We start from the raw sequence: 17,373 nt of genomic DNA, 5'->3' as shown, positions 1-17,373 counted from the left end.
TGGTTAACAACCCCACAACATGTCAACACTGTCCCTTCTCAAACTTGAGTTCCCTATCACCAGCTTTCTTGTCCCCTCCTGCCTTCTAGTTCTCTCCTCTCTGGATTCCTGAGTGCTTACAGTCTGTGTTCCAGATTCTTGTTATTTCATGCATGTGTTGTGATCTTCCCAACAAGACTGTCAGCTCCTTGAGAACAGGGTCTGTCTTAGTCATCTAGTGCTGCCATAACAGAAATACCACAAGTGGATGGCTTTAACAAAGAAATTTATTCCCTCACAGTTTAGGAGGCTAGAAGTTCAAATTCAGGGTGCCAGTTCCAGGAGAAGGCTCCCTCTCTGTTGGCTCTGGGCGAAGGTCCTTGTCCTCAGTCTTTCCCAGTCAAGGAGCTTCTTCGTGCAGGGATCCCAGGTCCAAAGGACACGTTATTCTCTTGGATTTTGTTTCTTGGTGGTATGAAGTCCTCCTGTCTCTCTGCTTGCTTCTTTCTTTTGTATTTTAAAAGAGGTTGATTTTAGACACAACCTAATCTTGTAGTTGAGTCCCGCCTCATTAACATAACTGCCTCTAATCCTGCCTCATTAACGTCATATAGGTAGGATTTACAACACAGGAAAATCACATCAGATGACAAAATGGTACACAACCACACAATACTGGGAATCATGGCCTCGCCAAGTTGACAGACATTTTGGGGGGACACAGTTCAGTCCATAACAAGATCCAAGGCTGCTGTTTCTTTGTATCCTACGCAGTTCCTAAATCAAGGCTGGGCCAAGAGTAAGTGCTAAATCAAGACATTCTGACTTGGGTTGTAGATCACACACTGTCAGAGCTGGAAAGGATTTTGGAAATCACCAAAGACGGTACAGCTCCAAAATCTCATATATAGATTGGTGTTTTTCTGCTGAAAAGAGAAGTGTTTGTTGGTTTTTTAATGTTAAATCCTAGTGCAAATGACCATAATTCTAAACCTTCAAAAGGCTTTCTTCAAACGGTGCAGGATATTTCTCCTTGGACTAAAGCCATTGAATCGGTTCTGACTCATAGCGACTCTAAGTAGAACTGCCCCATAGCGTATCCAAGGAGCAGCTGGTGGATTCAAACTGCAGACCTTTTGGTTAGCAGCCCAGCTCTTAACCACTGTGCCACCAGGCCTCCCTCCTTGGACTAGTAGCTGACTAATAATAACAATCACTGCTTTCTAATAGAAATACTAACTAGATGCCAAACCATGAACCATTGTCACTAATCCTTCCAACTACATGGCAAAGTAGGTACTATCACCATGCTCCAGATGCAGAGCAGAAGGGTCACAGAGGTAGGATGCCTTGCTCAGGGCCACACAGCTACTGTAATGGTTGAGAGAGGACTGAAATTTGGTCCAGTCAGGTGCCCACATTCATGGCCCTTTTCCTACACCATAGGCTTCTCCACTGGGGTCTTTCTTTGACTGAAGTCCCCACTTAGTGATTCACATTACTGGTTTTGCAACATACCATGGTGTCTCCAATTGTTTGAAGGAAACTGTAAAAATAATTAACTTTAATTCTCTAGTTGGAAGGAGTGATGGGGAAAATAAGGCAAAAAGCAAACAAACAATGATAGGGATTGCAGCTCCAGAAAAGTCAGTAATCACTGTTCTGGATTTTAAAGCATTTGGACTTAGGACAGGGAACAAGTATTCCCATATCTTGCTCCAGTAACCATTGCTTTACATAAAATTGCTATTTCTTCCTCTGGTCCCTCTTCTGTGCCCAGAACTCACCTGCCACTAGTGTCACTGATGGTTTCCAGGGGTGATCTGCATAACCTCTTCCCCCCCACCCCAGCCCTGCACCCATTAAACCAGAAAGAAACAGGCCCCCAGATGACTACTGAGCGTACTGGGTCTTCAAGGCAGGCTGTTTGCCTTGAATCTTTCCACTGAGCTTTATGTCTAAATAACATTCCTGTGAGTTTTCTAAAAGGTTAGTCCTGGGTCATTGGCACTTAAACCACTTGTTTTGGTAGATCCTTCCCAAGGAGGTTAATTATATATTTGATATCCTTCTTTTTTTATGCCTGAACGATGAGGATAAGTACCCTGTGGTTTATTAACTGTCATGTTAAACCTTTTCAAATTGTCTTGTGACAAAACAGAGTTTTATGCCCTTTTTATCCAGCGTTGATGGGTGAGACAGCCTCTCTGTTAAAATATGCTAGGATAAATAAAATCTCTGACTTGGGAGGGAAGACGGTCTGTATTTGAAGTCATGAGTTCAAGTCTGCCACATCCTATGAAAGGTGACCTAACCTATTCATCTTTCCATCTACTTCATTTCTTCTTTTGACAAACAGGAGGGACTGGTACGTAATAGGCACTCAATAATTGTTGGATGGAGCCCTGGTGGTGCAGTGGTTAAGAGCTCAGCTGCTAACCAAAAGGTTGGCAATTTGAATCCACCAGCTGCTCCTTGGAAACACTGTGGGGCAGTTCTACTCTGTCCTGTAGGGTCACTATGAGTCAGAATTGACTTGATGGCAACAGGCTAGGTTTTTGGTTAACTGTCGGATAAATGAAGGAAAAGGCATGACTTTAGAAAGGTCGATGTCTAAAAAATTTTGTACCAAACCCTAACGCAATGATTTGCCACGCTTCCTATTTTGAATCCCCTAATTCCTAGAACAAAGAACCTGTGTCCTTACTATAATAGAATCCCAACACTCCTTTCCCCTTTCCCTGGACCATTTGTTACACCTTTAATTTTTCAGCAAATTTTCAGTAGTACTGTGGAAAGTAAACGTGGTTATGAATTTCTACTAGTTACTTTGCAAGCCCTGTGTCCACCAGTGCAGGCATTCTACAGTGTGTAGGTGTTCCAATGCTTGAGAACCACTGTCATGGAGCAGACAGCATATGTAATTCAGTAATTAACCTATCTGTCAATCAGTATTTACTAAATACTGGCTAGGAGCAAGGGAAGGTATTTATTTAAAATAGTAAAAATTATGCTGAGGCTTAAAATATTTTTTCCCTTCTGTCTTAATTCATTACAGTTTGCGGGGACATTATCAGATGGCTTAGGGAAGACTATGGACAATCGGCATCAGTCAGAGCGGGAGTACATCCGATACCACGCGGCCACCAGTGGCGAGCACCTGGTAGCTGGCATCCATGGCCTGGCTCATGGTAAGTCAAATGATAGCAGGCTAGAAAGGAATGGCTGAGAAAGTGCCATTTCACCCATCTGTTTGCGAGTAGGAAGAAGAAAGCTGACAACAGTGGAAATCCTGGCTTGGTGTCCTGTTGTGCCCAATAGCCTTCCAAGATCTCTTATTTTATCCTCATTGCAATGTGATAGCATGTGAAAACTCTGCATTTATTTTTAAAATGTTCTGTACATTGCAATTCCTTTCCTATTCTCTGGCTTTTGTTCCCTAAGTATCGTAAGGTGTAATAAACTGAACCTCTTGTTAGAGCCTGGAAGTGCTGCTTCAAGACTCTGCCCTCTGCTTACTGATCATTTGTTTCAAAGAAAAACTGAAGTGTGAAACTGGCTGCCAGGTGTGTGGCCTAGATATTTTTTAAGCCTTGCATAAATGCACATTCATAGGGACTATCAATCCCTATGCCCAAGAGGTATAGGTGATGGCATGAGTGTGCTCAATCTCTGAATTGGTTTTAGTTCTGATTCATTTGCCTTCTGTGGCATTTTTCTCGAACACTTCTTAGTATGGCATTCAAAGCTCTTGGCAATGTAAACCCAGCCAACTTTTCCAACCACTGTCCCCCAGACATCTGTATTTCAGCCACACAGAGCTACATACTACTCTCCAGACATGCCTCCAAGTCCTTGCTCACTCACATTCTTTCTGCCCTCCCCTCCTCTGCCTCACTTCCTTGCTGATTTAAATCCTACTCAACCTGTAAGTCTGAACTCAAATGGCATTTCCCCAGTTCCACTTTCCCCGTTAGAATTAAACGCCACTGAAGCACACGTGGAGCCCTGGTGGTGTGGTGGTTAAGAGCTTGGCGCTAACCAAAAGGTCAGCAGTTAGAATCCACCATCTGCTCCTTGGAAACCCTCTGGGGCAGTTCTACTCTGTCCTTTAGGGTCACTATGAGTCGGAATTGACTTGATGGCTTTGGGTTGGGAGAGCACACGTGGCAGTCTGAGTTGTGTATAGAGTTAGCTTTGTGTCTCACTCTTCTGATAGGCTAGGAGGGCCATGAGGGCAGAAAGATCATTTTCTATGGTTTCCAGGACATCTTTATATGTGCGATACCTAACTTAATACCTGGCATACAGCTCATGCTAAACTGAACTATTCGTACCAGATTCTTAGGAATAGTCTGAAGCTATCAGAAGTCATATCAAGACTGATCAACTCTTGAATAGCTGCATTTGGAGGAAGAGGAAGGGATATAGATAATTAAGAATCATATTTCTATTTGTGTTTGGCACATGGTGTTTAGAACAGAGTTTTTGTTTATCAGCTTTCGTAATGGTGAGGTTTGGATCAAAATGCCTTTGCTTTTCCTGAGCCTGCCCAACTATAAAGGGAGCTGCCCCCAAGGAGACATCGGGCTAGAGGGAAAATTCGGCTGAGTTTATGGACTTTAAAAGTTGACTGTTGGGTAATCATCTAGGGGTTAGTTTTAGAGATTTATTCATTCTTTCTAGTAACTGTAATGTTAGTGCATTGGAGTATTAGAGAACTTTTTTTTTAATGAATACAAAATGCTTTACTATGAGTAATTACCTTTATCTATCCATCATCCTTGGGATGTGGAGAGAAAGCATGGCTGTTCTCATTTTTAAGATGGACACACCAGTGTGCTGAGAATATGGGTAATTTGTTCAAGGTTGCAAGATTACTTAGTCTCCAGTCAAGGGTAACTCAGATATTTACAGCATCTCCAGAGCCAGTTAGGCCGATCAAAGACCAGGCACCAGTAGCCTCATGCAAGGGGGATCCACTAAGCCCTGGATACTATGAAAGCAGTAGCCTAGAATGAGGTCCCTGGGTGGCACAAACAGTTTATGCTCAACTACTAACCAAAAGGTTAGTGGTTCGAATCCACCCAGCAGTGCTGTGGAAGAAAGACCTGCCAGTCTACTTCCATAAGATCACAGCCACTGAAAACCCTACGGAGCACTGTTCTACTCTGGAACACGTAGGGTCGCCATAAGTTTGATTCAACTCGATGGGAAGGGTTAGCCTGAGTGATATTCATCCTTCAGAATGAAAAGGCCCTTAAAAGATAACAAGAATCAGAATGTACTAAACCCTTGGTTTAAAAACTGGGAGTTGTGCTCAGTTCTCTCTGTAGGCCCGGCTTGACCCAGGCTTAGTAATGTTCTGTCTCTGAGGACCTCATCTAAACTCCTGGCCAGAGTTTATGCGCTCTGCCATAAACTTTATTCCAAAAGCTGGGAAAAGGATATTGCCTAACTGGAGCAAATGGGCCCAGAATCCAGATGAAACGTGAATTGTTAGTACATTCTCACCCAAGGAGTTTCCTTTACCAATTTGTCTCACTAGAGCTGAAGAGTCTAGAGTGCTTCCTCATACCCCCACTGTCAAAGGTAAACATCCTGTGAGGTCCCTGGCACAAGTCCTGGAACTGTTCCCCAAACGGGCCCCTGCTCTTCCCTGCAGTGCCTATGTCCTGTCCAGCCTTTGCCAAGTTCTGACCACTTTTGAGACTCTTTCAGGCCACTGCTTTTAAATTTCAAAATGTTTGGAATATCTTTTTGACCTTGGTTCATCTCTTGAGCTGGCTCCATTGAGGATTCCATCTGGCTTTGGCAGTTTTTTGGGGTGTCCTTCTTAAGCTTTGCTATAATTGTCGATACCTGATTTCAACAAAGTGTGCAGTAGCTTTTACTCTATTTCAAACATTTGGTGATGTTGGCCGGTCACATAGTGTCCTTTGAAGCCCAAGAACTAATATATAGTTATTTCTCTACCTTATCTTTCATAGGATCCCAACTTCTTCAAGATACTCCCTATTTGGGAAAGAGGGCTATTTTCTAGTCTCTCATTGATTTAGATCCTACTGTCTGCTTCCTCTGCAGGTTACCCATGTTCTCCCCAAGCTCTGGAATTACAAAGCGGCCACTGTGAACCTCCCAGATTTTCTTTGACGTTTTTAAACTGGAACACATTTTACTTCTGTCTAATGTTGTTGTTGTTAGGTGCCGTCGAGTCAGTTCTGTATCATAGCGACCCTACGTACAACAGAACGAAACAGAACGAAACACTGCCTGGTCCGGCGCCGTCCTCACAGTCATTACTATGTTTGACCCATTGTTGCAGCCACCGTGTCAGTCCATCTTGCTGAGGGTCTTCCTCTTTTTCGCTGGCCCTCTACTTTACCAAGCATGAAGTCCTTCTCCAGGGACTGGTCCCTCCTGATAACATGTCCAGAGTATGTGAGATGAAGTCTCGCCATCCTTGCTTCTAAGGAGCATTCCGGCTGTACTTCTTCCAAGACAGATTTGTTTCTTCTTTTGGCAGTCCGTGGTATATTCAGTATTTTTCACCAACACCGTAACTCAAAGGCATCAGTTCTTCTTTGGTCTTCCTTTTTCATTGTCCAGTTTTCGCATGCATATGAGGCGATTGAAAATACCACGGCTTGAGTCAGGTGCACCTCGGTCTTCAAGGTGACATCTTTGCTTTTTAACACATTAAAGAGATCTTTTGCAGCAGATTTGCCCAATGCAATACTTCTGACTCATATATGATGTATATCCCCTGACTGAACTTAATGGGCAAATCTTCTGGCTCCCCATCTTGGGTTAGCCTGTCTGTGGTCTGCCTGGCACACAGATTAACAGTGACTTTGCCAGACTCATGGAGTTTACGGGTTTGGCTTTAAATGCTTTTGTCCTTGGCCAGGTAATAATAGCCCTTGTCTTTTTTGCTAGGTATCATTGGTGGATTGACCAGCGTTATAACCTCAACAGTGGAAGGTGTGAAAACAGAAGGGGGTGTCAGCGGTTTCATATCTGGCCTTGGGAAAGGGCTCGTTGGCACTGTAACCAAGCCAGTGGCAGGTGCCCTGGATTTTGCATCAGAAACAGCCCAGGCAGTGAGAGACACAGCCACACTCAGTGGCCCCAGGTCAGTGGTCATGGGGTCAGAGGTGGCTTTTGCACTTTCTGGCTCAAGTCTGCTGCTTTTTATAATCCATACTGATGTGTTTTATCATACATTTTCTGCTTTAATTAATGCGATTTTTAATTTGAATACGTGTAACTAAAATTTCTCACCTGCCTTATACAGTTAATGAAAATAAGGTACAAACAGCTGGCATGCATTTTTCCGGATACATATATTGCATACTATGTTGTTTCTCTTCATTCAGGCATCAGGTATAAGATTGCATCCTTAAAAGTGTTCCCTGTTCACCAGGCTAACTGGACCCCTACATGCCCCTTAAGAAAACCTTCAGGGTAGGCTGGGTCCTTGTTTCTGTGCCCCATAGCATAGTTCTAGAGTCCCTGCAGTCAAGGTTCAGTATGTGGGTCTATTCTTTCTTAGTTCTCCTTCCCCTTTAAACTATGAGCCAGTCCCCTAACCTCAGAAAAACAAGAGCCCCACAAGCAAGTCATGGAGTTTTGCTGTGGGATGTTGTCTTGCCTTGATACCAGCTGAGACTGGAAATCAAGGACAGCCCATATGGCTCCAAATCTCACAGAACCCAAACACTTGAATTTAGCTATTCATTTTAGTGGCCTATTTTAACTTCCCTTTTTCAGGGGATTCTTATCAACCAAGGATATAATGAATGTTATGGTTCCCAGCCAAGCTGAACTTGACTCCGCCCAGAAGGATTTTGCTGTTCCCTGGATAATAGATGTTCCTTGAGTACATTAGTGTGCCCTTTTAGAATGCCTAGTGCCTAGGCAACGTCCACACGCTATTGCTCCCTCCGATAGGATTTGAAGTGAAATTGTCCCCAATCAAAATTAGTCCATTTCTCTGTCACCAGGGAGTCTTCCTGATGACACGTTACTGCAGTAGGGGAAATGCTTAAGATTGTAGTCTGGCACCATGTAATGTGTTCTGCCAGAGTGTCTTCCATTTGGAAGTAGCTGCTTTTTAAAAAAGAATCTGTGGAGTTTAGTTAAATTGCATTTTGGCATCCCTTCTAGGAGCACAAGGAATATAGCCATGGTGGCTGCAGAAAGGTGTTCTTGTCATTTTTGCCAGGTGTCCAACATTGCCATTGATGGTTTAACTTAGTATTAGCCAATACATGTCTGTCATTCATTCATTTTCAGCCAGTAAATATTGTCTGATGACTCCCTTTGAAATCAAGGTTGGGAATGTAACGGAAAGCAGATTGTCCCTGATCTCAGGTTTACAGTTGAGTGGGACAGCAAACATAAAACAAATAATCATACAAATAATTATTTTGCTAAAATTATGATAAATGACACAAAGGAGATGTACGGGGTGCTGTAAGACTGTATAATTAGGGAGGGGAGAAGGAGGTTGGCTAACCTGTTGGCCAGTAGGGCCAAGAAAGGCTTTTCTAGGGAGGGCTGTTTGAGATGAAGCCTGCAATATTAGTAGGAGTTGGCCACGTGAAGAGAGGAGAGAAATGCAGTCCAGGCAAAAGGGAACGGCTTGCGCAACACTGAGAGGTGGGAGGAACTTATCACTTACTAAACTGCTGGGCACTGTCTAGGTGATTCCACATAGGCAGTTTTGTTTAATCTTCACCTTTCATCTACAAATGAGGACAAGAACGTTCAGAGCAATCATGTAGCTTGTCCAAGGCCACACAACTGGTAGGAGATGGTAGAGCCAAACTTGGACCCACCAGTCTCCTGCCTCTGAGCCCAGCACTCTCGCATGGCCCTGAGCTGCCTGGGCCTGGCTGTTTCTCCTTGGATTTCTCCTGCAGATGTGTCATTCAAGGATCCTTGGAGTAAAGAGTGCTCCACGATTTCTGCCCTATTGACTCGAGATTTACTTTTACTATTACAAGCAGTTGCAGATGATGCTGGTCTCTGACTGTGGTTCAGTGTCTTGACGAACCTCGCATTTTTCTCTCTTGTTCCACACCTTGTCCCCTTTGCATTATCAGGATCTCAGCATCAAAGATCATGGCCTCTTGGATTTGCTTCACTGGGAGCCCTACCTAATAAAGGCAAAGTGCAACCATTAGTGGTCAGCGCTGGTCATTCTTCATCACAGTTCATTTCAGTTTTACTTTTCCAGATAGATGAGGCACCTGAGATATAGAGAAGCCATGAAGCTTGCTTTAAAGCAAACAGTAATTGGGCCATCTAATCGAAGTTTACCGGCAAATTTCCTGAAACTGCTATCTGCCTAGCCGTTCACTCCTCCTAGGAACACAGGCTACAATGATAGGTGAGGAGCTGCCAGGGAGCCATGGTCCTGTGAGCATGGAAGCTCAGAAGAAGGGGAGTTAAGCTGCTGCATCTCCTCTTCATTTCTGGAGGAGCCAGCAGTGGGAGAGCCATGGCAGAAGTTACCAGAGGTGAGCAGGGCACATGCTAAACCAAAAAACTAAACCACTTGCTGCTGAGTTGATTTTGACTCATGGCTACCCCATGTGTTACAGAGTAGACCTGCACTCATGCTGGACCTATGTTAACTGAGGGCTACAAAGAAATTTGGCCCTTTGCCCTTTATTGCCCTGGAAAAGCATTATGGATTCTTCTCAAGGAATAAACGGTAGCACTTTAACCAATTTCCCTCAGTCCATTTGTCTAGGTTCAAAAGTAGGGTTATTAATGAGAAGTCATGTGTTAGAGAGAAAAGAGCACTTGACCTGGAAAACAATAGGTCAGAGTCCCAACCCCCTTACTTATTACTTTGGATACTTGGTCAAGTCTCTTAGCCTTTCTAAGCCTCAATTTTCTAATCTGTAAATTGGAGGATAATTATACCCAACCCGAATTATTTTAATGTGGAAGCTTTAAAAGAACTATAAAAATTCTGGGTGATACTATTTTTGAAAGTCACATTAAAAGAACTCAAATTCTTGCAGGTAGAGAAATGTTCAGAGTGCCTTAAGAGTCTTGTTCTGATGACACTGTGTGATCTCTTAGGAACATTCTAGTTTGACACAAAGGATAAATCACCTTGGTTTCTTGGATGTGGATTATAACCATCCTCAACCATCCCAGTTGATTAAACAGGATCCAAGGGTGTTACTCAGGGTTTTTCCTCACTGTTTAGACAACAGGGAGTAACAAATGACTTGAAGGGATTAGAAGTGAGATTCTGACCGAGGGCTGACCTGAGCCAGGGACGGAGCCAGGGATAGAACTCAGGAGTCCAAGAGTTCTGCCTCTGAGTCTACACTTGGAATCAGACTTTCTGCTTCCTTTGTAAAATTTCGTCCAAGTGAAGGCTTAGATCTTAACCTCTATGTTTTAAATGACCCAAATTTTAAGCAGATGATAGCAAAGAAAGCCATAAAACTGTGAAAGAATACCCCTTCCAGTAATCCATCTGAAAAGTCGCCTTACAGGAAACATTGGCTCCTTTTTTTGTTTATTTGAACATGATTTTATTTATAGGGAACCCCCTCCTTAAGTTCTTTTAGATCAAAATACTTCCAAGTTCCTCTCCCTGTTGGAGTGTGCAGGCTTTCCAGAAAAACAGCCAACTAATTTTTCTCTGAAATTTCCATGCCATCTAATAGTTCTTGGGAAGGCAGGTGGGGGTTGCGAGAGGAGAGGGTGGAGGACAGCAGAGCCTTTGGCCTCGACATGAATGTTGTGGACCAGTATCCCCTGCTGCATTTGTTAACTGTACAAGTATGTGTGGTTTGGAACTGAAATGAGAAGCCTTTTCCAAGGCAACGTTCTGCTGGCTCAGGTTGCATCTTCTAGTCTACGTGTATTGGGCCACATTTGTCTGTTCCCAAGGAAAGTTTATGAAAATGGCACAGATGCAGCCACACTTTGTGGTGCCATTGAAGCCGTGTAGAAAAGCCCACTACCCTTCAAACAGACCTGGCCAGAGCAGGACACCAAGCCATGTGACCATGCCCAGTTCTCTGCATAAACATGGCAGTATGTGATGGTAGTATTTGAAAAGTTACTTCAGTAGAAAGCTACAGAGACCCAGGAGGGACCATTTCACAATAGAAGGCAATGATACCACTGAAAAGAGAGGAGAATCTGACTCTGGGCTTGTTGGTTCCTCTAAATGCCATCTATTGTAGTCTTTGGGTTGCTTGATGTTTTAGGAAAGTACAGATGAAGATTTAGGAAGCTGAGCCCTGAGATTTCCTCCAAAATATTTCTTCACCTTTTTAGTCAAGACTCAAAGAGGGGGTGGGGGAGAGTGGGAGTTGGCAGAACTTGAAATATTTAAACTAATTTAGCAAAGCACAGGCGTGTTGGTGCTTATCTCGTTCTTTAAGTTAGATAAGGAGGAAGGGGGAATTTGAAGGATAATGATAGATGAGTGTTTAAGAATATAGCCATCAGGACTCTGATAACGTTCTGGAATCCCAGGACCCTTGTATTGTGTATGTAGATGTAAATTCCAGTTGCTCTGGGAGTTTTTGAGAAACCTTTTGGTCGATTTCACAGACAAGATTTATGGTGGTCATATTTGACTTTTTCAGTAAAAACACTCCCAAGACACTACCCAAAATTTGTTAAAGACGCTTTCTGTTGATGGCCTCTTAGATATGAAATAGAAGTGGATTTTCTTAAGGAAATAATCTTTCCTGTAACATAGCCCTTTCTGTTATAGGGTTTACATCTTACCCATGATTCTCCAGGATAAAAGGGTTAAGAGCCTCTTGAGTCACCAGAACCTGAAGGCAGTCAGGTTGGAAGGTCAGAAATCAAGTCAGCGAAAGGGATTTAGGAAATACACCCACTGGCACTCTATTCTAGTGTGGCAATACTGCTTTTAATTGTTCTGCTCTGAAAGCAGCCATTTGCTGTAATTACTATTTTGCATAGCACACCAAGTAAATTTGGTTTGAACTGAGCCTTTAGGGAACTTCCAAAGGTAAAAAGTCTAATGAAAATAAAAATGTTTGTTAGGCTACGTCACTGCTCTCAATTTTTTTCAACCAATGTCCCTTTTAAGCCAGAGTAAAGTGAACTAATACCCTATGTATGGTGTGTGTTGTGGGGGTGGGTGGAGAGGAGGGGAGCAGATCAAGTCTAACATTTCTTTGGAAGTTGCTGTTTTATCCCTAAAATGTAAATGAATTTTGCATTTTATTTCATGGTTATTTATATTAAGAAAATATTTCTAATTGCTACTCAATAAAATTAGCACTTCAGAAAGATGCACCCTCTTATCCTGTGGCTACTGCCCTCAGCACCATGTTATCCTTTAGACCTTAGTTGTTGTTGCTGTTAGGTGCCATCAAGTCGATTTTCAACTCATAGCAACCCCATGTGACAGAGCAGAACTGCCCCCATAGGGTTTTCTAGGCTGTAATCTTTACAGGGGTAGATCACCAGGTCTTTCTCCCATGGAAACCTTAGTAACAACAGTATAAAGACCATGTGTATTGGTAATGGTGAATATCTGGAGCTTAGTACCTATTTAACCGTAGGACTTAGATTCTTATCTTTGAGCATATCTGTCTATTGGCTTGGTAACCATCTGCTACTTGGGGCTGCCGGTGTGTTTAGTTAGAATGTCAGTTTCATCATGAGAAGGAATTATATTTCAATGACACTGAAAAATTATTGCTGTGTCTACCTGAAGAGAAGGGACTGTACAGATCTCTCCTCTGCTATCCAAAGGTGGCACAGTGGATATAGTGGCAGCCACTTTCTCTCTCTTCCACTCACCCTTGGGTGTGTATGAGGTTAAAGCCTTGTATTCTCACTTCCTGATCTTGCCAAAACAAGTCTTCCCAGAGAATGCGTGAAGGTAGATGGATCATTTTCTCATCCCTCACTCTACCTGAGCAACCCCAGAAGAAGCAACAACATTAAGAGATGTGTTAATGACACAGGATGTCTAACTCAGGTCGGAAATTAAGCTGATGATGTTACAGGATACGATCTTTTTAAGAAACATCTTAACAGTCCTTCATGCCTTATAAGTTAAAATTCATCTCACAGGAACATACAAGCAGAGAAATCTTATTTTGTAAGATAGACTTCTTCCCTCTTGCTGAACTCTAATACTGCACTTCCGTTTCACTCAAAGGCTCCAGATGATGCCATTTTCATTATAACATAACTTCTGGAAAGCTCAGATCTGGTGCTGGAAAAAATAAATGGAGAGGGTGTGTGTTCACGCATACACATATTTGAGAAAAGCCTTCCATTTCTGAAATCCCATGACTCATTTTTATGCAAGATTATCTGTTAGACAAAAAAAACCCACTTTTTTGGTTATGGTATATTATAATCATTTCTAGAAGGGAGAGTGTCTATTCTTTGCCATTTTTGGCATGCAGAGATAGCTGACTTCATGGAAATGGCACAGTCCTGCTTTCAAAAAGTAAAAACTAGGCAGTTACATCTTTAAAGAACAGTTCTTGCCTCTCAACCAGCAGGTCAGCAGGTCCTTGCTCAAAGAAAATGGAATAGAAAGTGTGATTGCCTTCTGGTTTGGGGTTCTTCCATTTAAAAAGTAAGCAATCAATCTATAGTCCTTTCCTTGTTCAGTGAATTGATTTTTAAAACTCTGGGGTGACTCCCAGTCTTATATCCGTAAAATATGCATTTGAGATTTTGGTTTGAACTCCAAGAGAAACAGAACTATGTCTGTATTTCTTCCTGAGAAAAGTTTGTATTGTGTGCATTAGAAAAGAATGAAGAGCCATTTACTGTTTTTGGAACTCCTCTGCAAAGGCATTAGATTTACTTATTTTTAGCTTTGGATGACTACCTATGGAGCCCTGGTGGCACAGTGGTTGAGAGTTTGGCTGCTAACCAAAAAGGTCAGCTGTTTGAGTCCACCAGCCACTCCTTGGAAACCCTGTGGAGCAGTCTGCTGTGTCCTATAGGGTCGCTATGAGTTGGAATCAACTTGACAGCAACAGGTTTGGTTTTTGGTTTGGACTACCCAGTGTCTTTTATGGTTTCCCTTATAGAATTCATCCGTCTTTGCCCAAGATGAAATTGGAATTTCCCTTAAAGAGAGGATCCAGGTTTGAGTTCAAGTCCCCTGCTTCCAGAGAGCATCAGACTGTAAGATAATTCTGAGATACACAGAGGACATGTGGACTAGCAGGGGGAAAAGGCTCAGTATTGTATTACAAGTAAAGGCTTATAAGCTTTGAGAGAAGAAAAGGTAGGTTGGGTGTTCTAATTAACCGTGAGTTTTCTTGCCTTGATACATTTATCAGTACCCTTTTGCTGGACTGCCTCTCATAGACAGATTCTAAGTTTCTCATTAATTTGCCAAGTGGTAGAAAAATAAGACTGAATTAGTAAAACATTTTAATCATAATGTACTCTAAAGGAAACAGAGTTTTATTATATTGGGCTTATATAACTCAAGCCAGAATAATAATGTCACTGATGTATATCCTTGGTAGATCTGCTTTAATGCATAGGGGAAACTAACTTCTAATTAGCACAAAATTTGTACATATGGGTCCTTTTAGAGCAGAAGTTTTCAAAATACAGTCTGGAGGCTTGTAGGGGGCCCCAAAGCCCTTTCAGTAGGTCCATAAGGTCAAACTATTTTTATATATTCATATACATACATGTATACATATGTATCTTATATATTCATGTGTTAAGAGTTATATATATTAGATATAAGTATATATGTAAGGAACCCTGGTGGCACAGCAGGTAAGAGCTTGGCTGCTAACCAAAACGTCAGCAGTTCGAATCTACCAGCTGCTCCTTGAAAACTCTGTGGGACAGTTCTGCTCTGTACCTGTAGGGTTGCTATGAGTTGGAATTGACTTGATGGGAATGGATTTGGTTTAGTCTTATAGATGTAATGCTATTTTTATAATAATAGTCTTTAATGAGCGTACACTGGAGTTTTCCAGAAGCTACAAAATGTATGATGATATAACGGTTTGAATGTAGAAGCAGATGTGAGAATCTAACTGTTTTCTGTTAAGCAAGACTTAAAGAGATTTACAGCAATGTAAAACAATGCTACTCTTCTCACCTGTGATTCTGTGATTTTGTAAGCATGCTCTTTACCCACCAACAAGTGCCTGTGCCTGGTTAACTTCCTTGACAAGCTGTTCTGTTTAAAAATATGGTGATGATCCATCATCCTGCTGATAAATAGCACATATCTGCAGTGGTGGATTAATTTGGATTAAACTATCGGAGCCACTGTAATGTGATGCTCCCCCTTGGCTTCCTGCCAACAGTCGTCAGTCCTCCTGGTTTGCTCCCTGACTTTTACTGGGTTTCTTGAAGTAACAATTGGAAAAGATTTTATCACGTATCAGAAAGACTTCTCACAATCATTTACCTAATTTAGGCTTCACCTTAACCTACCAACCCAATAAATTTTGACATCAGTGGCATGGTAAGTGCAAGACAGATAACTTCGAAGTGCAAGGTCCTTCTTGTTAAAAAGCCCACTTGGTTGTGTTGGCACTGCCCAGAGCTCTATCAGTTAATCGAGAAGGTGTATCTGGTTCAGAGTTTACTTGGCAAAACCTCAGCTTTCTACCCTAGCAAAGCTGATGAAGCAGGACAACCCCACAATATTTGGATAAGCTCCTTTGAACTCCTTGTGGAGAGCAGTTTTTATGAGGCAGTTATTCTGTGTTAACACCAGAGACAGCTCCTAGTAGATTTTCCCCAAACATACTTCCAACATAGATAATGGCAGGGGTGACCCAAGCTGTACCATAAAATCCCAGGGACCACAGGAAACTTCAAAGGGAAGTCAGAGCAAAACTTCAAATCTCTCATGATGAGGAGTATGGGTCACAGGAATCCTGGCTGACCCTGGTGGGTCAGGACTGGTTGAATCCACTGTAACCTCACTGAGTAATGCCTGGATGGACAGAGGGCAGGCTTACCCATTCCCTATGCTCCACTGATTGACCCCAGCAGTGCAAAGGAAGTGGTAATAACTGGCACCTGCCCACCTCCTAGGGTGTGAAAGGCCAAATTACCATGTGTAAAGTGCCTTTATATCCCTTAGCTACAAGATGCTAACCTCAAAGAGCTTTTAATTTTTTTGTTTAAACTATTGAGGAACCCCATTAATTCAATTTAGCCAGTACTGGACTTGTGATGTTCAGATCCAGTTTGCTTAGTAAGCACACTGGGTCAAGTATAGGCAACATTACAGTAGAAATTTGTTAATTGATTAAGTGAGTATTGAGCTCTGACTATATTCCAGGCATAAATAGGCATTAAGTACTGAAAATCAGTAAATACGTGAGGACACACTGCTTTGAAGAATCCCAGATTCTTGAGAATCACCAAGCTGTTGGTGTGTTAGTATTTTTAAATCAGTCTTATATGTTCATCAAAGCAAGTTTCCTATAGCTTTCTTGGTGTAACCCTTTACTAGTGATTTGAGTTCCTGTTTGTTCTTGAAAACAACAAAATTACATTTGTGGGGGTGGGGAGCAGCATTTTTTCCATGTTATTATTACCAGGTTCATCACAGCTCTTCCAAAACAGATTGTTATATTTTTGCTAATTGTTTATAATTAGCTGATGATCCTTTGAATTTTAATTATGCTTTACACTTTATATGTATTTAATAAGTATTGTTTATTTAATATCTACTCCATAATAAGAACAGTATTTAAAAACCTATGATTTTGACCTTAAGTATTTTGCTGTAACAAAGTTTTCTGTATCTTTTAAAATTTTATTTTATTTTATTAAAGTAAGTACACTTTCACACTTTTAAAAGTCAAAGTCTTTGTACATGTCTGAAAACAAAAAAACAGCAATCTCCCACCCCACCTTTCCTAACCCTTATTCCTGCTTCCCCAGAGGCAACCACTTTCAACACTTCTAGCTATTTCTTCAGGTATTCATCTTCATATTTCTAAAAAACATGACTATACTGCTAGTCCTTGACATCATTTGACTTCCTACGGCTTATGTACACATACATGTTCCTTCCCTCCCCCCATTCCTCAGTATAGTTACAGTATCATTTTTGGATAAATCAGTGTTCAGTGTTTACATTGTTATGGCTATGTGAATAGTATTCCCAGTGAAGCCACATAGGCTGCTATGATTATTTCCTTTTGTGTTCAGTTTTTTGGTTTATTTTTGCTTTCTACAGTTGTTGTTAGGTGCCGTCGAGTCAGTTCTGTCTCACAGCGACCCTGTGTACAACAGAATGAAACACTGCCCAGTCCTCCGCCATCCTCACAATTGTTGTTATGTTTGAGCCCATTGTTGCAGCCACTGTGTCAATCCATCTTGTTAAGGGTCTTCCTCTTTTTC

The 17,373-nt window shown here is 41.9% G+C and overlaps 1 protein-coding gene across 7 annotated transcripts in view; it reads left to right on the top strand.

Moving 5' to 3' along the window:
• VPS13D (vacuolar protein sorting 13 homolog D) overlaps positions 1 to 17,373 on the top strand; it is a 301,392-nt gene that overhangs the window by 229,862 nt on the left and 54,157 nt on the right. For 5 of the 7 annotated variants that reach the window (XR_002824256.1, XR_002824257.1, XM_023732177.1 and 2 more), the window contains exons 65-66: positions 3,038 to 3,170; positions 6,919 to 7,114. Coding sequence is in view for 4 of the 7 variants with exons in the window: in XM_023732177.1 (XP_023587945.1) it covers positions 3,038 to 3,170; positions 6,919 to 7,114 (329 nt within the window). In the remaining 3 variants the exon portion in view is untranslated. Of the gene's footprint in view, positions 1 to 3,037; positions 3,171 to 6,918; positions 7,115 to 14,063; positions 14,780 to 17,373 lie in introns of those variants that run through there. The other 2 variants (XR_002824255.1, XM_023732179.1) reach the window with 2 other exon arrangements.

This window comes from Trichechus manatus, unplaced genomic scaffold (assembly GCF_000243295.1).
Source record: "Trichechus manatus latirostris isolate Lorelei unplaced genomic scaffold, TriManLat1.0 scaffold00048, whole genome shotgun sequence".
Taxonomy (NCBI): domain Eukaryota; kingdom Metazoa; phylum Chordata; class Mammalia; order Sirenia; family Trichechidae; genus Trichechus; species Trichechus manatus.
This window is presented reverse-complemented; position numbering and strand designations above follow the sequence as displayed.